Here is a 24,462-nt window from a genome sequence, read left to right as displayed (position 1 = left end):
TACTGGTACTGTAATACTGGGTTGAAGATAGGCCAGAAGTTAGCACGGTAGCTACAGCCGCTGAACTAGCCGAGGAACTTGTAACGCGTCGGGCTAGTGAAGTCAGCGACGGTCGAAATGGCGATCATCCCAATTTCAGGTTCGGCAGGCCGAAGCTAAGGCCCAAAAAGAGAAAGAACGAACCTATGATTGAGGATACCTCAGAATGTAATACTTCCGGGTCGAAAGGGACCCCTGAAGTTAAAACAGAGCAAAAAAAAAATAAAAAATCACAGCATATCCACGGGGTGAATGATGATGAGTGGGCGAAGCTCCGGAGGGAATCATCGGATCTCCCGCTTAAGGGGACGCTAGCAGAAACGCGTTAGAAACGTGCAGTACTCTCTAGTAAGGGGGAGCGGCCACAGCGTCTTACGCAGCCATTTACACATGCCGGAACGTGCACCGCGTTTGCCGACGCCATCACATGACTGCTGAGAGAGTATTCCCCCCGTATTCATAAACGCTCCTCGACTTGAACTTGACTTGCCACCGCTTTGGGCAGCGCGTTCGAAACGCGTTGAAGGTAAGGCGGAGAGGCACAGCGTCTTACACCAGCTTCTTACACGGGCCGTAACGCGCTAGCACAAACGCGTTAGAAACGCGCTAGAAACGCGGCCTTTCGTTAATGTTGGGTATTTATTGCCATCGTGGTGCGTGTGTCCATGTCCGCTTCGTGGCGTAGTGGGCTAACGCCGCGCGCTCGGAAGCGAGGGGTCCCTGGTTCGATTCCGCGCTACGGACACAACTTCGGAATTTTTTTTCTCATTTTTCTCAGACTGGTTACACACTACTACTACGACGACGGGGACGGAACGGGTGCCGCTATAAGGAGCTTCGCCCCTAAAATTGGGAAAGAGGAAACCCTTTCTTTGCTACAACAAACCAGGGCACGTTGCTGCGCAATGTGACGAGGTAAAGGTAGTGTTTTTATCGGTTGGTTGCAATGACGAGAACATCAAGCTGCTCGAACCGTATATGCGCGACCTTGAGGTAAACGGGAAACCTTGTCGCGTGCTGCGCGCCTCCGCGGCTACCATGGACGTGGTTCACAGCTCTTATGTGGAACCTGAGATGTTCACAGGTGAATGCGTCTGGATAAAGCAAGCTGTAGGAACTCACAGTGCATGTCTTCCGGTCGCAAAGATAGCTATTAAAGGTCATTTCGGTACAGTTGAGACGGAAGCTGCCGTATCGCCTACGCCTCTTACGCAGTATTAAGTGTTCGCAAACAGATCGGATCAGATTCTGCGTGAGAAAGGGCTAATGTTCGAGGAGGCTAGCGTGACTAACTGAGGTGAATAGCTGTTCGGATCCTCAGGTAGCGGAGGTCGAGAATGCCTCTGCGGTGGAACCTCAGGAGTTTGGATTCGCAGAATCAGAAGTACCCGTAGTAGCAGCAGCCGAGTTATTGGAAGCGCAGTTGCCAGATTTGTTAATAGTGCCCGTGTCGGAAGGCTTAGAGCGGCTGTTAGAGATAGACAGTCCAACCTTGGTTAAAGAACTGGTCTCCAAAGCGCAGCTGGAGCCTGACCAAACAACGAAGTTGCAGGAAGTCCTGCAAGAATTTCAGGATTTATTTGTAGATAGGCCAGGAAGGACATCGGTTCTTACGCACGACATCGAGCTCACTTCTTCGGAGCCGGTACGTTCAAAGGCTTATCGTGTTTCACTGCACCAACGTGAGATTATGGATGCGGAAGTGAAAACAATTTTGACTCTAGGTGTGATCGAACCTTGCGAGAGCGATCACACCTAGCATTTGATCTTAGTTGAGGTACCAGGCAGGGATCCGCGTCCTTGCGTAGATTACTGCAGGCTAAACGCGATCGCGAAAGATCAAATTTATCCTATACCAAACATTGAAGCAGATCGAGAAGGTTAGTAGCGCCCGATTAATTTCCACACTGGATCTACTTCGACTCTACTGGCAGATTCCGCTCACCGAGCAGGCTAGTAGATATGCCGCCTTCATATCGCCGTTGGGAACGTTCCGCCCTAAGGTCCTAAGCTTCGGTTGGAAAAATGCTCCTTACTGTTTTTCAAGCCTTATGGACAAAGTGCTGAGAGGACAGGAAGAGTGCGCCTTGCCATACTTAGAAGATGTCGCGATATATTCCGCATCCTGGTCGGAGCATATGCAACATCTGAGGGAAGTGTTGGCCCGCTTGCGTGAAGGCGGCTTAACTGTTAAGGCACCAAAATGTCAGATGGCGCAAGCGGAAGTGATCTATCTCGGTCACGTAATCAAACAGGGCCTTCGCTATCCCTCTGAGCTAAAGGTGGCTGCGATACAAGATTTCCCGCAGCCCCGCACAAAGACCGATATCCGATCTTTCTTAGGGGTCGCAGGGTACTATCAGCGGTACATCCCGAGGTATTGTGAACTAGTTAGCGCTCTGACTGATGCTCTTCGAAAAACTGAGCCACAACGCGTCCTCAGGGACGAAAAAAAAAGGAATCGGCTTTCAACGCCCTGAAGAGCGCGCTGACTTAGCGATCTGAACCACAAATCCGCTCGTGTAGTGCGGTGATCTTAGCAGCCCGTGCTAAGATCGCCGCACTACACGAGCGGATTTGTGGTTCAGTGCGATGCGAGCGAGCGAGGCATGAGCGTCGTACTATGCCATAAAGGAGAGAGCGAGGAGGAACACCGGAAACTCATTAGTCGAGAACAGGCGTACTGTGCTACTGAGAAAGAGTGCGCATGTTGTTGCGACTCGAGGTGGCGTTTGGGCCAAGAATCCACCAAGCCCATCGATGAGTACATACAGTAGTAGGAATAAGGAAAAATGGTTTTATTTACATTATGTTCACTGGCCCCTGGTACGGAAGCGCACTCCATCAGGAGGATATTGAACGTCTGAGTTCGCCTCAGGACACGTCAGAACCAACCTCACTGCACCACAGGTATCCGCTTTTAATCCCTCCCCAAGGAGACTCCGACTGGGGAATCTGCTGACCTTGCTGCGGCCAATCAGAGGGGTTGTACTGTTCACTGAACTCCGCCTCTAATGTTGCATCCTCGCCCTCGCATTTTCTGCAACTGCGTGGCCATCTGGGAAACCTATTAAAAATTAAATTATGGGGCTTTACGTGCCAAAACCACGATCCGATTATAAGGCACGCCGTAGTGGGGGACTCCGGAAATTTGGACCACCTGGGGTTCTTTAACGTGCACCTAAATCTAAGTATACGGGTGCGTTCGCATATCGCCCTCATCGAAATGCGGCCGCTGTGGCCGGGATTCAATTCGGCGACGTCATGCTCAGCAGCCCAACTGGGAATTCGATATCGTTGCCGTTCCCACGGTAGTAATTCCTCGAAGTTGGCCTCTCGCATCAATCCGTGGCATCTCCGTGACGGTCAGCTTGTCATGGTCGGTGTTGGGCGCTGCCGCCGCCTGGCCGGCGCTGATGAAAGGGGCTGCCTCGGGGCGCACCCAAAAGATGCGCACTGCCGATTTGGGACGCTTGTCTGCCCGTCACCGTCGGTGTCGGGCACTGTCGCCGTCTGGGCGACGCTGATGAAAGGGGCTGCATCGTGGGAAACGTCCAAGGCATACGCTGGTCCAGGTTGAGAGGTAACAATGGCTAGTTTGGGCTGCTTAAAAATTGTCGTGTTATCTTGCGGGCCCGAGGTTCGTAATCCAAACGGATCATTGTCCTCTCAGATGGTTGCAGACCACGGTGTAAGTGTTGCAGACAACGCCTTCCAAAAATGGCCACCACCTCTGTTGGAGTCTCGATTTGCAGCATTATTCTTTCGAGATACCCTATAAAAAGGGAATTCTCAATGGCAATGCAGATGGCTTAAGTCGAAGTCCCCAGATCAAGAATCAGCCTCGATTCTTTCACCAAAATCGTGTTTTTTTCCCTGACGTAGGATTAGAAACGTTTATTTTTTGTTTACGCAGTTGGGTTAAGTCATGTCTTGTGAAGAGTATGACAAATTTATTAATGGATTTAGTGCTGCTGTAAGTTGGTAAAAACTGTCGCTTTTGAACGGGGAAATAAGCCTGGCAGAACTCCATGGAGATTTGTCTCGCACTTGCTGACTGAGCGGCTGACGCCTGCGGTGAAGTTCTGCAGACGCATGCGGTGAACTAGAAACTGCTGCGGACCCTTCTGAGGCATCTAGACTCTGACCGGGACGTTGAGCTACGTACGTTGGAGAACACCCACAGTGTTACGTGCTCAAGATGGCTCTGCGACAACCGACGACAACTGCAAGCATCGACCTGCGTCATCCCTCTGGCTAGCGGATGCCGTCACCTGCCCATCGGGATCTCCTTCGGCGGCGGAGCAGTCTGTTACGATTCGCTTAGAGCGGCCATGCCCGGACCACATGCAAACGCACGGGAAGGAAGGAAGGAGTAGATTTTAATGAAGAGAATGGAGAAGAGGTCGGCCTGGAGAGTGTGTCTCTAGCCTGCTAATCCTCACTGGGGTAAGGGGAAGTGGGAGATACAGAGAGAGGTAGGTGGCAGGTGATTGTGATATCGTGCAATGAGCTACTATTTACACACGTTGTCCAATACGCGGTTGTGCACTTTCACACACTACACGCAGGAGTAGTGTTGTCCACACAAAACGTCATCGCACAAACACATTTCGCACACTGCACACTGCACAGGTCCTAGAGACGACCGTCTAAGCCCGTCTCACATAAAATTCAAAAGTGATCTTATGGTGCGCTGGGCATGATCAATGCTTCTCCACGCGTCTAAAACCTTTGCTTCCGAAAAGGGGTGGGAGTCCAAACAGTCAACACTACGCTTTAGTGTCCTTCGCTCGGCCGCATATTGAGGGCACACGTCAAGTATGTGCTCTATTGTCTCGGGAGTGTGACAGATGCTGCAATCAGGGTCCCGTTCTCGTCCAATCTTGTGAAGGTAATTGCGAGTGTACGCCACACCAAGCCGTAATAGATGGATCAGTGTTTCCTGGCCTCTCCGCATCCGAAGTGGAAGTCGGAATCGCAAACCGGCGTCAAGTCTATGGAGGCACTCTTGCCGATATTTTGGGTTGTCCCATTGACGCGCCATAGACGTTTTGATGGAGTTGTGTAGCAAGGCGTTGATGTCATAACGGCAAAAGGGAAGTTTTATAATCTCCCCGTCAGTGTGCGCCATTTTCGCCTCCGCGTCAACCTGCTCATTTCCGGCTATTCCACAGTGGCTGGGAATTCACTGCAGCGCAATGGTATGTCCGGATTGAGACGCCTCATTAAGCAGAGCCACGATGTCGTAGATTAGAGAACTATATGCCCTTCTGTGATTCATATAATTGCTTATGAGTTGCAGCGCCGGTTTTGAGTCGCAGAACACTCTCCAGTTAGCGAGGGTTTGTTGCAGTATGCTGCGGACTGCTTCTCCAACGCCCGTCAACTCAGCTGCTGTAGACGATGTTTTGTGTCCTATCTTGAACCGCGGCGTCATCCTCATTGCAGGTATCGTGTGAGCTGCCGCGGAAGAGGTCTGTGTAACAGAACCATCTACAAAAACATGTTCGGTATATCCGTACCTGTAAGCAATATAGGATAACGCGAAATGTTTGAGACCCGCAAGCGGCATTTTCGACTTTTTCGTTGTTCCGGGGATTGAGATTTTCACCGTCGGCTTTTCCATCGTCCAGAGTGGAGCTTCAGGTATGCCATGCGCTGTGAAGTCCGACGGCAGTAGATCCCGTTGCGACAAAACGGCTTCTGAGTAGGCGGCGTCAGGCCGTATACTTGTGACATTTGTCAGTGAATCATTACTATATGCCTACTTAGTAGCCTTAAATGCACTCGCATTGGCTCATGTTGCAGATAAACTCGAGCTGGGCATGCGCGTGCCTCTGCAATAGTGCCCCATGTGGGAGTACATCGTGGAAATCTTAGTCAAATTCTTATTGCGCGAGCCTGAGCTCCTTCAAGTGTGCGGACGGCAGATGAACTAATCCGAGAAAGTACAGGCGCGGTGTAACGGAGGTATCCAACAAAAAGTGCCTGGCAGAGCTGCAGAAGAGATGATTGGGATGGCCCCCACGATTTTCCAGACATATAACGAATGATTTGTGCAAAGCTGTCCAGCTTTTTTCTCAATGCAGATATGTGCTTCGACCAAGATAAGTCACGGTCGATGGTGACTCCGTGAAACTTGTAGTGGCTTACCGAAGGTATAATCTTGCCATGAATCATGACGGGGTAGCAGGCCATTGACTTCCGCGTAAATGCCATGGCTACACTCTTTGTCGGTGATAGCTGAAGCCCACGACTATTTAAGTATTCCGACGTTATTGACACTGCACGCTGTATCTTCGTTTGTACTTGTAAGCGCGTTAAGCTCGTGGTCCATATACAGATGTCATCTGCGTACACAGAGACCGAGACTGCGCCTATGAGTTCTTTGACGAGTCCAACGAGAACAACATTAAATAAGGTTGGGCTCAGTACACCTCCTTGAGGCACCCCACGGTAGACAGGATGGCTCCTTGTATGACCATCTAGAGTGGTCATAAATATCGTTCTCTCGCGAAGATAGCTGGCTATCCACTGATGCATACGGCCACCAATGCCATATTCTTCAAGGGCATTTAAAATTGCATCATGTAGAACATTGTCAAATGCACCCTTGATATCCAGAAAGACAGCAGCCGTCAATCGTCGGAGACGTTTCTGATGTTCAACAGTTGTTACTAGGTCAATAATGCTGTCGATTGACGACCTACCCCTTCGGAAACCTGTCATCGCGTCTGGATATATATTACGCTTCTCCAAAAATCATTCTAGGCGCATCAAAACCATCCGTTCCATGGTTTTTCCTATACAACTGGCAAGCGCCACTAGTCTGTAGGAAAGCAAATCATGGGGTGACTTGCCTGGCTTCAATATTGCTACGATCGTGCTTGTCTTCCAATGTGCAGGCACAGTTCCCGAGGCCCAAGAGAGATTATACAAGGCCAGAAGCTCTTCAGTCGCTCGAGGGCCCAGATGGCGTAGGGTAGAATAGGTAATGCCATCTGGCCCCGGCGCACTTGAGTGTATTGAAGAAGAGATCGCCGCACGTAGCTCTTGCAGTGTAAATGGAAGGTCGAGACGATCGTCCACTGTTGGTGGAGCGCACCTGAACAGTGTAGATACCACTGTTGTAGAGCCGGAGAGATGCAAGCAGAAATCTTCCGCGATCTCCTTCTAACTGGGCATCTCATTGATAGCCAGAGCTCGGAAGGGACGTCGTTGTTGTGGAGTAGATGGCAAGGCTCGTACAACATGCCATATCGTGGATAATGGTTTTCTTGGGTCCAGGCTGGTGCAAAAGGACCTCCAACGTTGTCTGTCGAGCTTTTCTAAGTGTCCTTGAATTTTCTTTTGCACACGGCGTGGCGTCCTCAAGTCTGATATCAATTCATTTCGCCTGTATTTCCTCTCGTCGCGACGACGGACTGCCCGCAGCTGTTCATATACAACGTCAAGGGATGTTCTGGCATTTGATGTTGCGACGATGCCTGTTGCGTGCATTGCTGCTGTGATTCGCTCTTCAATCTTTTGCGGAGAAGTTATACAGCCGCAGGAGTCTTCCAGTTTGTTTTGAAAAACATCCCAGTCAGTGCGTTGCGCATGAGGATTAGGGAGTCTTGTAAACCATCTCAATTGTACATAAGTAGGTAGGTGATTACTGCCGTACGTTTCAGCATCTGTGCACCAGGCAGCCGAAGACGAAAGACATCGTGAAGCGATAGCTAAATCGAGACAGCTGCTGTACGTTGTGCCACGCAAATATGTTGGTGAGCCGTCGTTTAGGATGTCAAGACCATTGCTGTTTGTGAAGTCAAGAAGTTGTTTTCCTCGAATGTTTATGACCCTGCTACCCCAAAGATGGTGGTGCGCGTTGAAGTCACCTACAATAACATGAGGTCCCTGGCTGGAGTCAAGAACAAGTTTCAGGTGTCCAGCGTCAAATCTTCCCCTGGTAGAAATATAGCCACCGATGACCGAGATTGTGCGGCGCTTTAGCTTCAGTGTTATAGAAACGTACTCGTTGCTGTTGTGCACCGGAATTTGGTTTAGCGAGTACGTGCGGTCACATCGCACACATAGTAAGACTTTGCTAGGATTTCCACTTGTCTCAGACGCGAATTGTTCGTAACCAGACAGTCTAAATTTCGAAGTCATATTCGGCTCGCATATCACAATAACTGGAAATCGATACTTGAGCAGTCTCTGTTTAAAATCTCCGAGGCGACCTCGTAGACCTCGTGCGTTCCATTTAAATATTACGAAACGGCTGATCCTTTCTGGCAGTGACAGCATTGAAGTTGACGATGCCATGGTTCTTGCTAGCTGTTATATAGCAGCAAGCACCGGTTCGAGTGCGTCGAGAATTTGCACCGCCGGCTTGGCAACGGGCGTCTTAACTCCCATAAGCAGCATTCGCAAGGAATGAACCAATTGTGTAAGCATTGCCTTGATTTGCCCATCCGACGACGAAGCTTCGCGTTCATGCTGGCGTTCCGACTGAACTTCTGCACTCCGAGACGGCAGGGAAGGCCATATAGTAGTGTCCTTGGTGTTCAGACGAGTAGACGTGGCTAGAGGTGAACCCGGACGATTGAGGAATAACAGTAGCGCGCGTCGACTTTTCATGAGGCACCAGTTGTCCTGTTGTCGATGCTGACCTCCTCCTGCGATTGCGTGAGCGCCTCTGGCAGCGGTGTATCTTGGTAGCCGCTTATCTGTGTGTAGAGCAATCTCGCACCATTTTCCTTAACACAGACATTTCAGTCTTTAATTTTGGACACTCCTTCGACGTTGCGATGTGCGGCCCATCGCAGTTAGTGCATTTCAAGTCAGACCCATCACACGTCGACTCATCATGATCACCACCACAGCGGGGACATGTCATCCTGTTTGCGCACACAGCACTTACGTGCCCGATTTTCTGACATTTACGGCACTGTAATGGCCTTGGGACGTATGGACGGACAGGATGTCTCACATATCCCCCTTTCACATGTCATGGTAAGTTGTCTCCCTCAAAAATGAGCCTTATGCACCTCGACCGTCCAAAACGGTGTATGTCTGTGATATGGACAGTTGAGGATATTAGCGCTGGGAGATCTCCATTATCAATATCTGCATCCACATCGTAGATCACACCGGCAGTGGCACTGCCTCCTTGTACGATGAATGAGCGGACAAGTATATTTCCTAGCTGAGATACAGCCTTCAAAGTGTCAAGGATGGTTCGTGTAGAGACATCAACAGTAAGGATGTTTTTTCTGGGATTAATACGGACCTCTCTGATTCACCCTGGAGCCAGCCTCTCGAGATAGGCAGTGAGAGTTTGCCTACTGAGAGAATTGAGGTTGCCAGTAGCAGCGATGGGGATCGATGTAGGCGATTGTATACGTTTGCTGTGAGGGCGGCTTATTGTAGTTGAGCTCACTCACGCTTGAAGTCCTGGGAAGTTTCCTCTTCAACCGGCGGTTTGTGGCCACGGTATATCCACCGTCAGATTCCATGTCGTCCACGTCAGAGCCGCTCGATGACCCTGGCAGAGTCATGTGCAGATGGTCGGGCGCAGCAGACCGACGTGCAGCTTGGAGGCCAGTCCCCAACCGTGGCGGCAGAGGGGGCGGGACGTCCGTCATTGCTTTCGATACTGTACCCGCCACGGAGGCATCGGTACGCACAAAGTTAAATGAAAAACCAGAGCGATCGAAGCAGGAACAGCAGCTGATCAAGAACTAGTCTTCTTCTTCCAACGCATGGGAAACGGCGTGCCTCATGATCTCGCTCGTCAACATGAACAAACGTGTCCGTCGCGAGGGTCAGAGATACGTCAGAGACGAAACCTGCCGTGCCGCCTTGCGACCATACCACCCCCGCTGAGGATGTTCACCCCGCTACGTTCACCCACCCTCCCTACTTCGTCTGGTTTACCCTGTCCTGCAGTGGGGGAAGGAGAGGGGAAGAGTGGCCGGATAGTGGAGGGTATAGGAAAGCCAGCAAGCAGCCACGTGGAGAACACTTTTGCTTTGCCCTAGCGTGCAGGTGCATGCACGCTGACCATTTCTCGTATGTTTTCTTTGGAGCACACCGCTCACTCGTAACCATGTATTAAACTTTGTTTTATTTGTTTTTACGTCGCTTCGTCTTCCCTGCTGGACCCTCTCCGATGGTCAACCTGGTTCGAGCTCCAATCAGACGCTGTTGAAGGTTCACCAAACTAATGCTCGTAACAGCTGTATGGCAGCGGTGAGATCCATCAAACCCCAAACTGCTGATTTTTTACTGACTTTTTACTGGATGTGTTAGCTATCTGCTGGACGTCTACGTTTCTTTGCCATGCCTTTTATTGGCACGAATACTGAGCAGTTACTCTCGCAATATATATGCTTACATGTCGTATTGTGTTATAAAAAATGTCTCAGTTTCACCCGAAAGGCGAAGCATAAATTGCGATAGCAAATTAGTAGAGCTATACGGAGTAAGGATAGTAGTTTTATCAGCTGTATAAATTTGGACACATTCACTTACTAACTGAATTAACAAGCATGGTGTCAGCGCGCACAAACAAACATGAATAGATCCCATTCGATGACCGCACACAACCGCTGTCAAAACGCTGGTGTGAGCGAGCGCGCCAGCAGCAACGAGCCAAGGTTCGTGTGGTCTATCGCTTCAACGGAAACAGAGCGTCGAAAGCACAGCGCATACAAAGGTAGGAGCCGTGTTTCAGATCGCTTGCAAGATACAATGCATGCGACCGCCCGCCGTCGCGCAAAGTACAAGTTGCTCGCAGAGCAGAAGCCGCACGCCCTCCCCCCCGCGCTGCCTTCTCACTTTCCTCCTTTCGCCTGCGATATTCCTGTTCCCCTTGCGCCCGGTCGCAAGAGAGGCATTTGATGCCGCAGCTAAACGTGGCCTCCCCTCCCTCCCTCCCGTCCCCCCACGGCCTTTCGCGCGACGGAAGATGTCACGTTTGCTCCCCGCCGTGCGTTCGCTCGCCGTGAAAGCGAGCGCCCCTCGCGCGTTTCACTCGCACGTGCAGCATACGGCCAATCAGGTTTTTTATACACGCGGACACGACCATCGAAGACTGAGGCCTTAACAGCTTCGCTGTAAAATGCCCTGTTGTTCCACTTATTTTTTTTACCAGAATGCTGTTTTATACATTGAAGCACAAAAGTAACCGGAACGCCCATGTATCTCTTTCCACACTTTGGGAAATAATACCTCGAAACTGGTGTCATCCGAGAAATTAAATTCAAGTGGATGCGTCTTGCAAACAGACCGGCTAGAATTCGTACAATTCACTACAATTGCAATATGTGTCGTAAAGTAATTAAGTAAGAAGTTTATTAGTAAACTTTTGTTAATTAGTTGAATATGCGTTTCGATTTCTCGTGCTATTAATGTCCGCCTCTTCGAATAACCCAGCTCAACGATAAGATTTATGCTACCTGCCACAGGCGATTTTTAAAAATTGCGCAAAACTTAATTTGAACATCCGGTATAACACACCCGTGTTAAATTCATCCCCAAAGTTATTAATAGTGGCAACGAAGTCAATATAAAAGAGAACCAATTGCTCTGCGAGTACATTACATTGCAGAAAACGGCCTCGATATGTGCATGACTGAAGTAGCCGATCAATAAGGCAATATTGTCTTTAATCGACTTGCGAGTACATTCGCAAACATTTTGTTATCAACGTTGTACAGTGATGTTAGTCTGTACTTGTGTGCTATCAGCAATGCTTCATGGTGGCGGTACTGGTGTTGATACACTCAGGATCACCTTTGCGGACTGTACCGGCAGTTTGTCCGCCTGAGTGTCTCTTTCTGTGTCATGTGTCACTACGAGTCAGTAAATGCAGTGCTTCATCGTCATTATTTTTTGGCGATAAGGTCCTGTGAACTTGATATAAATGTCAAGGAAGCTTTTTTTCCCACGTAATTTTATATAAGATACAGCGCCTCGATGTCATCAGGACATTTGTTTTTCTGTTGTGTCGTGGTCGCAAACTTAATCGCTTCCCCAGTTATTAGCCACCTAATGAAAGACACTAATCATCATGAAAGCGTGTCATAATGATAATAAATTTATGAGGTTACCGTGGTCACCGGTGGCAGTTATCATAAGCAAGACCTTACATTAGCTATTGGCTGTATAATTTTTATACTCAAAATAAAAAATACACACCGATCACATAGTCAATACATTGTAGTAAAAATATATGAGCAAGCTTATGAAATGTAGACAGACTAAACATGAACATTTGGAGTAGGAGCGCTCACGTTTCAAAGTTGTATAACATAGATCAGTGTCAGTTCTGTAACTCCTTCAAATGTCACTTTCCACAAGGTTATGTTTTTCAACATGCATCTTGCGCTAAAAGAAAAACGTAATATAATAATTTATTGATCGACAGACAGAAATGGAACCAGCAGCGGTACACGAAAAGCAAACATTATAAACAAGGCTAGACTGGTGTATCACCATTATCATGTTTGGCAGAAGAATATTGCATATTAGCGAAGGAAATTAAGGCGGCACTTTCAGCTTTTATTTTTCAGTCAAATTGTGCTGCCGATGCTGTCCGTGGGACGTCACAGATTTCACTGTATATATGGGTATTAGGTTTGTTTGGGGAAAAGCCCACTGTAAGATCCCAGGCTGAGTTATTTTTTTCTGCGGCTTTAGGATCACCTCAAAAAATGCCAATAATGAATAGGAGAGGTGTCTTACCTGAAACCAATGCATGTTTATCCACGACTTCTTCATGACCTTTGAGCCGGTATCATAAGGCACAATACATTGTTCTGCGAAGTGAAAGACAATTTTCGGATCAGGATATTGAAATCATAATATCACCCAGCTTATTGTAGATTCAGTTCAAACATAATTATTTTCGCAATTACCCTCTCCCTCTTGAGTATTGTCATCATCATTCTTTACGTGCAATGATGTTCTTTCGAAGGTGCGTTAATGTCGAATTATCTTTGTAAGCAAGGCCTGCAAGTCTCCCCTCAAAAATGTCATCTTAAAGGCGTTCAGCAATAGAAAAATGATTTCGTACGTATAAGCATCTGTAACCATGGCTTAAGGCATGGAAGAACAATCGACACCGCCTTCTTAGGATCACCATTTACTGAGACGGTGTAACATATATACTCTTTAGGTGAGGACACTCGCCAGACTCGATCGACCAGATAAAGTAGCAAAGGCGCGCGCCGATCGGCCCGGTGACGGCAGCGGATACCTATCGGCAGTACAACGAAACTTCAACACAGAAAGCTTTTTATTGGTTTAATCTCCCGTTGTTATAGCAACTGGCGGTTCGCGGGCAATCCGAAATGATTGAGTGATGCACGAAAGTAGGTCACCGGGGAGAGGGCATGCGCGCATTCCTTGCCGGCGCACACTCTCGCCTGCGTTCTAACTGAAGTTGCGTCATTCCGCCGATAGGTATCCGCTGCCGTCACCGCCCCGATATACGCACGTTCTTGCTACTTTATCTGGTCGATCGCGTCTAGCAAGGAAGCCGAGAAGTGTCCCCACCTAAAGAGTATATATCTTACACCGTGACCGAGACTCGCCCTGGAGCTCTCATGTCAAGTACATAAAAAGGTTACTGACTGCGATTTCTTATCTAATCAAGTTACTAGTGAAAGAACCGTGGTCTGTATCAGTATGATCAATGATGCCGCTCTACAATGTACTTTCCAGGGATTCCTACGGTACAGTTTACCTGCTCTGGGCAACACATGGAATATACGTGTGCTATACAGTGCGTACATGCGCAAGCTGTCTGGACGTGTCCTAGTCTTCAGCGATGCGCCTCTACAGCGGCAACTATCGCCATATCGTACTTGACCACCACCTCCAAACATACATAATTGTCGGTGCTTTGCGGGTTTATCGGGGATGCGGCCTGCGGAAGACTCGGGTATCCCGCCGATGTCTGTCCAACACCGAGCGACGTCGTCTGTCGGTAATGCGGCCTGCCAAACCCCGATGAGCAGCACCAATGCACCCCAAAATCCAAAATCTGCGGTGGTAGGCACCTTACCGCCGGTAAAGAATGTGCGCATAGGTTCCAGACGCCGTACGTCGTTCGCCGATGACGCTTCGAGCGTGCCATGCAGCAAGAGTAGCTCCCCACGCCGTCGATCGTTCGATTCTCCGATTCTCCAGCTTTAGGGGCAATAGACGCTCGCGCGCTCGAGAGAGAGAGAGAGAGAGAGAGATAGATAGAAAATGATTTAATGAAAGGCAGGAAGGTTAACCAGGACTGAGCCCGGTTGGCTACCCTACACTGGGGGAAGGGAAAAGAGGGGAGAGAGATTAAGAGAAGAATAGAAATCCCAAGAGAGGACGATCCACAAGCCGAGGGGGCTCCAGAAGCCGTTCTGCCTCAAGATCGCGACCCATATCGCCTCCTCCAGTGCACTCCAGCTCCAAAGGCGGCTTCAAGTCCCGCACCGGGAGCGGCTTGTCCAACAGGCCACAATCCAAGACCCCCACCGGCGGTAAAGAGAAGTCCTCTCTAACGTGGGCCGATAACGCCCGTGGCAACCAAACGCAGGCGTTCAACTCCCAAGATTCGCACGACCCACGTTTCACGAACGAGCTTGAAGAGCTTAGGCGTGCCAATGATAGTCTTAGGAAAGAAAACGCTGAGTTCAAGCAAGAAATCAGTCTGCTAGCCGCCGAGATGGCCAAAATACGAAGGTTGGCGCTCACATCGCCGGCTCATCAGCCCGCCGCACGCTCGTCGGCCAGGGGCACGCTCAAGAACGCCATCTCCAACGCACAGACAGGTCTCTCTCACGTACAAGAAATGATCGCGCACCCCCAGTTGGACCTGGTCGCCCTCAACGCGAGAATACTTAGGCTGGAGGGGACCAGCCACGGATTTTTGCGAAGCACATCGGCAGCACAAGTCCCAAACTTGCACAGCGTCATTGCCCCACCGACGGAGGAGGAGGAGGAAACAACTTTATTTTAAAAAAATTTCAGGGCGTTGTAGGTGGCCGTTTGTCTGCGGCGACCTCTTCCGCCCAGGCAACGATTCCTTTTTGTAGCTTTTCTTTAGGAGACCGTATTAGGGGGGCTCCGTCGGATGGGACCGACGGAGGGTCCCATCCTGAAGGCACTTCGCAATCCATCCCCAAGCCCAGACATAAATAACGGAACTAACGTCATAACAATGTTCAGTGGAACTGCGCAAGTTTCGTCAGCAAACGGGCGACTCTGCGACGATACATAAAAAGCGTACAGGACAAACCCCAAGTAATCGCCTTGCAAGAAACGATCACATCATCACCCATCAAGCTCCCCGGTTTCCTAACGATGGCTTCCACTGAAGGGGAAAGGGGGGGTCGCTACTCTGGTCGGTAAAAAGTTGACGTGCATTCAGCGAGACCTCGGTCCCGCGGACAATGGGGTCGAGTACGTCATGACCGAACTCCTTGTCGACCCCCCTAAGCGGCGCCTAAGAAACAGTTTCTTTATACTCAATGTTTACTGCAGACCCAGCGTTCACAGAGCCAGGGCTGGTGGCATTCTCAAGAAGGCCGTGCATTTTCCGGCTGTCAACCTCTAGTCGTCATGGGGGATTTCAATGCCCAGCATCAGGCGCAGCAATAAGCTATCGCAGTAATACGAAGAAAGGTAGAGACATATGGCACAAGGCAACGGAGGAAGATCTTACGCTGGTAACCGATAAAGACTTTCCGACCAGGAGAGGGAACTCGGTGTGACGAGATACGTCTCCGGATCTCACCTTTGTCAAGAACCTGGAAAACGTCAAGTGGACCAACACAGCCATGGACCTCGGTAGCGATCATTGCATCATCGAAGCGGTCATGAAGGTTGCCCGTAACAAGACGAGGACCGTTAAGTTCACTGACTGGGACTTGTTCCAAGCCAACCGCTCCGAGCGCGTCATCACCCCGGATACGGACCTAGACTCTTGGTGCGACGGGATAAAAGAGGATGTGGCTAGAGCCGCCAAGGAGGTGACAATCGATCTGGAGGTGGACAGGATGGACAGTAGGCTCGCGCATCTGTTGGAAGCCAAGCAGGCACTGCTCGCGCAATGGAAGACTCAGCGCCATAACACAAGACTACGCAAGAAAATTTCCGAAATCAACAAGACGATAGAGGCTCATTGCACGGTGCTACGCCAGCAGCAATGGGACGAGCTGTGCGACTCGGTGGAGGGCCAGCTCAAGACCGGTAAAAGCTGCAGACTCCTCAGGCACCTACTGCACGATGGCAACACCAAGTCCGATCAGTAGAGAGCTTTGGCGAAAGCTGTCCATTTGGCTACCGACTCGACTATCCATATGAGGCGTTCACGGGGCAGCTCATAGACAAGTACCTAGCGGCCACGGACGATCCGGTGCTCCCCCAGTTTCCCAAGTACGAAGGCCGCGACACGCCATGGATGGACGAGGATTTTACCGTGGCTGAGTTCAAGCGGGTTCTCGCATCCCTCAACGGCAGATCTGCCTCTGGGCCCGACGGGGTCGCCAACAACATTCTCAAGCATCTCGACGACGACTCAATCGAGTTTCTTACAGACAAGATGAACGAAACCTGGCACAGCGGCGTCATTCTCAAGAGCTGGAAAGCACCCTACACAGTACTCATACCCAAGCCAGGTAAGGTGCCGAGCATCGACAATTTAAGGCCCATCTCCCTGACGTCGTGTGCCGGGAGGATGGCCGAGCACGCCATGCTTAACCGCCTCATTGACCACCTCGAGTCTAACGAATGCTATACTCACAACATGATTGGCTTTCGGTCGGGGCTCTCGACTCAGGACGCCATGAGGCTGATCAAGCACCAGATCATTGACTCCACCTCCGCCGACACTAAGGCAATTCTCGGCTTGGATTTGGAAAATACTTTTGACAACATATCGCACGCGTTTATTCTGAAGAACCTGACAGAGTTTCACGTCGGCAAACGGGCGCACAATTTAGTGCGCTCCTTCCTTTCCTCGAGGTCCACTAGGCTCAAGATTGACGAGTTTTTGACCCACGAAATTCAGCTTGGGCCAAAGGGAACACCTCAGCGGGCGGTGATCTCCCGATGCTGTTCAACATCTCCTTGATCAACCTGTCGAGTGCCTTGAACAAGATCCAGAACATTAACCCCACGATCTACGCGGACGACATCATCATCTGGTGCCCCAGCGGATGTGAGGGTCAGGTCGAGAGTGCTTTGCAAGAGGCCATCGATGTGATGGAGCGATTTCTCATCCGGAGCTAAGGTATTAGCCCGCTAAATCTGAGCTCTTACTCTACAAGAAGAGGCCCAGAGGCGGCTCTCACCGGTCCTGGAAGCCAGCAACGGAGAGCACCATTACGTTATTCACCGGTAAAGGCTCCCCAGTTCCGCGGGTGGACACTATCAGGGTCCTAAGAATGTTTATCGAGTTTAACGGGGCCAATGGAGCCACCGTTAAACGCATTTGTTCCAAGACCGAAAGCACCCTCGGACTGATCCGAAGAATCACTAACAGGTACCTATAATTAAATGAAAAGTGTCAATGAGAAAATTGTACAGCAACATGACAAACTCCCGATACAGCTTTCTGTTGCTCAATATGTGCTACATCAAAGTGTTTTTCCGAGCGTGAAAGATGCCCGCGAATACACGCAAAGTGCATCGAGCGGCATGTCACACGGCAATTTTGCGTGTATTCGCGAGCTTCTTTCGCGCACGGAAAACCACTTTTATGAAGCACGTATTGAGCAACAGAAAGGTGTATCGGCAGTTTTCATGTTGCTCTACAATTTTGTCGTTCACACTTCTCATCTAACTATAATAATTGAGAATTTCATTAATTAATTAGGACGAATTATCTGATTAGGTGGAATGCAAAAAATTATCTGAGTATGTCCAAGAGACGGCAAACAACATTAACTTGGTTCTGTCCAGCTACGTAGCATTTGCATATTCTAAAACTTCGGCGAAAGTTAAGTGAAACACCATGTATTTAGAATCCTTCTCTGCCATTAAACAGTTGTGAGTAACGCTTATCTTTGTCTCCCTTTCTTGTGTCTGTGTTTTATTGCACTAAGTTATTTGTTGAGTTTAACTTTTTGAAGCACTACATCTTAGACTACATAATTGCTTGAAATAGGCTATAGATGAAAACCCCGCTGCGGATCAGGTGGCGTTTACAAAACAACTACCTTTTTGCTTGTCACCTCTAGACCTTAAGATATCTTGCAGCTGCATTGGCACTTCACACTTATCTTGACTATAAAAAATTAGGCTCCAAGTCCTCAGCCGACGGACGAGAGAGAAGCGAAACGGCGCGTTATGCGAAACTCGCACGGAACGGTTGCAGCGGTACAGTAGCGGGCAACCGTTGGCTTCGGCTTCGGTTGGGCGATTTGTGGCAACTCCGTACAGTTGCAGAATGTAGCTCAAATGCAGTTCTAATCCAGCTCAAATCCTGCTCAAATAGAGCGCTTAATGTAGCTCCAATTCTGCTCAAATCCTACGCTTGTGTAGTTCAAATCCAGCGCTAATGCAGCTCCACTAACGTGATACCTGGGGAAGTGCGAAGCAGTGATGCGTCGATGCAGGAGTAGCGCTGGAGGGAAGAGCAATCGAGAGCTTGTGGGGTGGTGGCGCCCTCTCTTGCGCTGCGCTGATACCAGTCTGGCATTTCGGAACCAATTTTAACGAGTTGCTGCTAATTAATGCGCTTAATTCTTGATTATTTCTGTATTTTAAATTAGTCTGAATCGTGCTAGTTTATTTTGAGCCGGTTTTTATCAATTGTGCACTTGTTTTGACCCTGTTTTGGGCACTTGTTTGTAAGCGTGATCACGACGGACGCCGCCGACAGGCCGCGCCCTTAAAGTGCCTCGCACTCAATAAATTCAGCCACGATAAATGTTAAATAGAACATCAATCCAACAAACCACTTATTTTCAGGGCGCAAGTCTCAAAAGTAGTGCAACGGACGAGATTGCTGTCGAATGGTTTACGCAACAGATGGCTTCAGTTTTGCACTACAACATGTCCCGAATATTGTTGCTTACAAGCTTAATTATTCCACTTTAGTTAATTACGTGCTTGATGAGTGGAATTGTTCACGCAAGCAATGTCCACCGGTAAGCATGAAACAAGCAGCACTTCCATTACTCATATAAAACTTTGTATGTAAGTGGCGATATTTCCATCACTGATAAATGTAAACAATTAAACAGCTATTGGAGCCCTTAGCGTTGTCTACTTGAAGGATAAGCTTTAATAATGTTGGGACATGTGTGCATGTCAATAATGTAGGGACATGTGTATCATTCAGGTCCATTTCGCACATCGTTGAAAACGACTCACCATAGGGATCACTGAAGTCTGCAGCTTTTTCCACAAGCCAAAAAGGGCACTCGACTAGCGCAACCTTGCTGAATCATAGTCCAATTTCCAGCGAAGCTATTTCTTTCGAGCAGTTGCGTTACAAATTTCAGTTACTTGTAATTAAACTACACAGTTTAAAACGTTGCCCGCATATGACACCTGTTTGCACTGTCAACCCGCGTGTAACGCTTTCGAGGACTCAGTTGCTTGTTGTTTCTTCTCTTTGCGTTCGTCTTTGGAGCACTTTCATCATGTTACGGCAACTCGCCCTGCTGCTGTTACTTTTCCTTAAGGAATTTTTATCCTAGGCAGTACTTCACCCACGTACATTAACTTCGCATGCACATCAGGCATAATGTTCTCCCATCCGAATGAACTTGATTTCGGTGGTTGATAGTTATCGCAGGAAGGAATGCCAAATTCTGCACTGCAGGCGAACCAAACACTTTGAACTTTGCCTACCCGTAACCTTCCCCATATATCCACTAAACATAAACAAGGTGACTCATTTAGTTAATCGAGGTCAACACAGGCGTGTGACTTAACCCATGAAAATAGGCAGATAACGATGGTCCAATAATTAGTTTCAAAGCTCCTAATCAATCCAGAAGCATTAACGTTTCGCCACATATTGCACATAACAGTTCCCCAGTTTTCCCCATATATGATCACAGTGTTACGTACAGCTCTCTTGGGACATCGGGAAACAGAGGAGCTAAGATTCGATAAACTTGATTTCCTTATACTCGGGTAAAAGCCGACAATTCCCAATTCTTGCCACCGAACAAGCTTTATCAAAATCAGTTCATCCCCGATGTTTGCCCCTTTCGTAAAATACAATAATAAATGCAGTCCTAGCAACGCTAATGAACGCTGCCCACTTTAATTGTATGAGCAAACGGCCACTATATATATATATATATATATATATATATATATATATATAAAAGTAATATTATTTCCGTATGAATATGATATATGCTATACACTCAAACGACAACCAGCATATACAGGGGGCGCGTCATGTAACTTGATCCATAAGCCTATCTACCGGGTGGGCATACCGGGCACCGGGTGGTACATACTACTGTAGTTCAAACTACGTGACTAGCACCCCCTTCCCCCGGCCGCCCCTATTTCTGAGAGCGGAGGGGGGAGGGGGGGGCAAGTGCCCTCCTGCCCACCCGGTAGATACATCTATGGTTCAAATTACGTGAAATATCCTGTATAATGCATTCAAGTCTGCCGGCCTTGAGTGAACCAGTGTTATGCTTTTTTATTCGCCGCGTTAAACGGCCCCTAAACCACCCATGCAGAGGTCGAAATTTAGTTGTGGTGTTGCAGTTGTGCACGAGTCTACAACGAACACGTAGTCGCGAGAATTTTTCGAAATGGTGCCGTAATAGCGGAGCTATACACGCGTTTGATGATCGAAAAACGGCCCTCGCTCGTTTCGCTCTTTCCTTCGCTACTCTCCTCGTCCGCTGGTCTCCCCTCCTCGCCGAGTGCTTCTCGATATGTCACGTGACATACGCCATCGCCAATGCGCTTCTCAAAACACTGCCTACTGCCGGTTAAGGCACGTCCAAGCTAGCGGCACATATACCGACGGCGAACCGGCCTCCAGTGCCGTAGAACGTCTGCCGTGCGAGAGGTGTCCAAAGTAGACGGCAGTTCGACCGGCGCCCCGCCCGCTGTATGATCAACGGGCCAATCGACGACCGCGAAGCTGCGTGCCTCCGCCACCGGCAACGAAAACATCGGCTGCAGCTCAACTGCAGTGCACGGCTACCGACGGGAGACAACCGGCTCGGCTGTGCTCGCATCGCAGCCGATGGCGCCGCTAATATCAGCGTATCTTATTGCGATATCAATTATATGGACACTTCAATCAGATTTCTGCCGTCGCCGTCGCCGTGAGATTCCGTATAAAGTCCAAGGGCGATAATATCGTCGCCGCGCACCGTGTGCGCGAGTGAAAGCGCGCGGGGGACGCGCGCTATCACGGAGAGCGAAGCACGGCGGAAAGCAAACGCGACCGTCGCGCGAAAGCCCGTGGGGGTATGGGAGGGAGGGAGGGAGGCAAGGCGATGCTGTGTTGCTTCACCAAATGCTTATCTTGCAACCGGGCGCAAGGGTAACTGGCCACTCAATGTCCCACGCGAAAGCAAGAAAGCGGGAAGGCAGCGCGGGAGGGAGGGGGGGGGCAGCTTCTTCTCTGCCAACAACTTCTCCTCTGCACAACTCCTCTGCACTTTGCCCGGCGGTGGCGGTCGCCCGCACCGTCTCATATCTCCACACGGCTCTGACCTTTGTATGCGCTGTGCATTCGCCGCTCAGTTTCCGTTGAAGCGATGGACCGCGCCTACGTTACCGGCACGGTATACCGTGCCGGTAACGTGGACTCGGCGCTTCTCGGCTACCCGCTGTTGCTGCGGTGCCGGCCCGTGTTATGCGAGGCGTGCCGCTATAGACCGTATGTTGCGCGCACGTCTGGAAAGGCCAACACTGTCGCACTCTGTTCGCGCCACTAATCAGACCGCTAAGCACGACTGTGTTGGGACGCGAGCGATTTGACACTTGCGTTGCGGGCTGTAATTACCGATTCGCAAGGGCGCATAAGCGAGCAACACGACGAGGAAGAGCAGGGAGCGCGCGTACCTACCAGCAGACAAACCGGAAGTCGTAGGTTCTTGTTCGACCAATGGGCAACGTCATCGCCGCTGACATCACCAGATTCACCCTGCTGACATCGTGACGACCGCTGGGGATACCGGAGACGCCAGGAGAGGAGGACGGCATGGTGTTTTTTTTTTTTTTTTAATTTATTTTGTGGCGCGCCTGCGGCGCGTAGTGCTGCAGCGTTTGGCATCGCTGATCGTGACGGCATTCTGAAATCGATGCGCGTGTTTACTTGAAATGTTCAAAAAATATCCGAGGTGGTTTAGGGGCCCTTTAACACCAATACGACAATAACCTATCACATGTCGCACACATGTATGTCATTTCCCGCACGTGTGGCAACCCGCATATCGCATACATGCATGCAAACGACGGTAATGCGCTAGGAAGAGAACGCAGCGCTGATGGTGATCTGCAAGGCGGACAACAGCTGTGACGTTCAAACGAAGTTTACTCAATTATGTTACGTTCAGAAAAGGGTGGCAAGTCGAGCTAGTTGGTGTTCCATAATTTTGTTTGCAAGGTTGTCTAACGGGAAGCAGTAAAACAGGACGGCAACGGACAAGGACGAAATTAAGGCCCGGCGGAGATAGGATGGACACAGCAAGGCTCGAAATGCATCATGACAATGTACGTCAAAAAGGACTCGCAAGACAAGGAAAAGCGGCTCCTCTCTTGGGAAGCATGCCTGTGTGAGCTACTATATACTTTTATTTCTTTGTGAAATAAAGTGCAAAGAACAAAGTGAAGAAGGAATCGCCAAATACGACGTGCGTCCGTGATTGTTGTTTTTATTTACGTGGTTTCTCTTAAAATTTATAAATAATGCTTGACAACAAGGATTTGTGTAACGAAGTTCGTCTCATGACGTGAAAACAGCTCTCTTTGCCATAACATGTGCTCGTGAGTGATTTCGCTTGACAAGGTATGTTTGTGTCCAGCAAGCAGCTATTGCGTGTGTAAGCCGCTGGTGAAAATTACCAGGAAAATCCGAACCTTTGGGCTGGCAGGCAGCAAAATCCCGATTTCTGTCCGGTTTCTCTCCTTAAAAATTACGCCCAATTGTTTCTCCCCGATAAATATATATCAAACCCGAGAACAAAGGACCCTATACATAAGCATTTCAGCACTAGATGGACATACTTTTTTTTTACGAAGGCTGCGATTTATGCACGCACATTCAAGATTGGACGCGCGTTTCGCTATAATGTTCCTCCCCTTTTTAAGAAATTTTGTCTCGGTGGAAGTTATAGATCTACTAGGACGGCGGGCTAAATTCTGCGCCGTTGGTAAAACACACTTATAACGTTCAGGAGCGCTTGCATACGTAATTTATTGGAAAGGTCGCAATTGATCCACACACCCTGAACACTGCTACACATTTCCCTTCTTTCATTTGATGAAGTACATAAGAAGTCCTTCGTTCAGTTTGCCGAAGTCATCGGGAAAACCTATCTTGCATGGTGTAACGCATGAAAATAGGCAGGAACCAAATATTCAGTAATTACTTCCCGTGATTGTAATTCAGCCAAAAAATGTAAACTATTTCCACACATGATGTCTATTGTGGCCTCCATTTTCATCAAATGGGAACTTGGCATAATGTACAATTTTACTAGGGCACTTGGAAGCAGCGGAAAACAGCCGACTCATGTTTTGAAGCATTGCTGAAGCAATTTTATAATTTAATAACGCACGTTTACCAGAACTTGCATCAACGCACGTTCTTGTAAACGTGCGTTGTTAAATAAAAAAAATGAATGGCCATAAGGTTCTCTGAATGGCCATAAGGTTATGTCTCTCCTCGGACTCACCAAATTTCATCTTGGAGGCCATTACAGTTCTAAGTGAACAGCGGGATAAATTCTACGTCATTCGTAAAGCACCACTACAACGCTCCGAAGCGCTTGGATACGCAAGTTAATACAAATACTTGAACTAACCCAAACACTTAGTACTTTGCGTATACGCATTACTCAGAACATTCCCCGTATTTTCACAAAATATAAACAAGGTACCTCGGTTCATTTAACCGGGGAAATCGAGTACGAACCACGTATTACGCATCAAATTAAGGAGACAATGAGCGTTGAGTATTCACTTCTCAAGCCCATAATTCAGCATGAAATGTTTCAGTTTTTGCACACATTACACTCAACATGTCCCCTGTTTTCACCAAGTGTCCACTCGGTGTGACGTTGGGTTCTCTTGGGATAATCGGATAGTCGATAAAGGTTATATAACGTTTTAGAGCACTTGCTTAGGTATTTTTCACAAAGGCTCTAATTAACGGGCGGTCTTGAAATTTTCCCCACGTATGCCGCCCCTTTTTCTTTCATAACGTCAACTTTGTGAGAC

General features: G+C 48.9%; 1 protein-coding gene across 1 annotated transcript in view; it reads right to left on the bottom strand.

Moving 5' to 3' along the window:
• The window catches only part of LOC119437491 (sushi, von Willebrand factor type A, EGF and pentraxin domain-containing protein 1), a 256,678-nt gene that overhangs the window by 88,516 nt on the left and 143,700 nt on the right, over window positions 1-24,462 (bottom strand). Inside the window, exon 15 of the mRNA XM_037704501.2 lies at window positions 12,778-12,851. Coding sequence (XP_037560429.1) covers window positions 12,778-12,851 — 74 coding nt within the window. The remainder of the gene's footprint in view (window positions 1-12,777; window positions 12,852-24,462) is intronic.

The sequence above is a fragment of the Dermacentor silvarum genome, chromosome 1, assembly GCF_013339745.2.
Source record: "Dermacentor silvarum isolate Dsil-2018 chromosome 1, BIME_Dsil_1.4, whole genome shotgun sequence".
Lineage (NCBI taxonomy): Eukaryota > Metazoa > Arthropoda > Arachnida > Ixodida > Ixodidae > Dermacentor > Dermacentor silvarum.
This window is presented reverse-complemented; position numbering and strand designations above follow the sequence as displayed.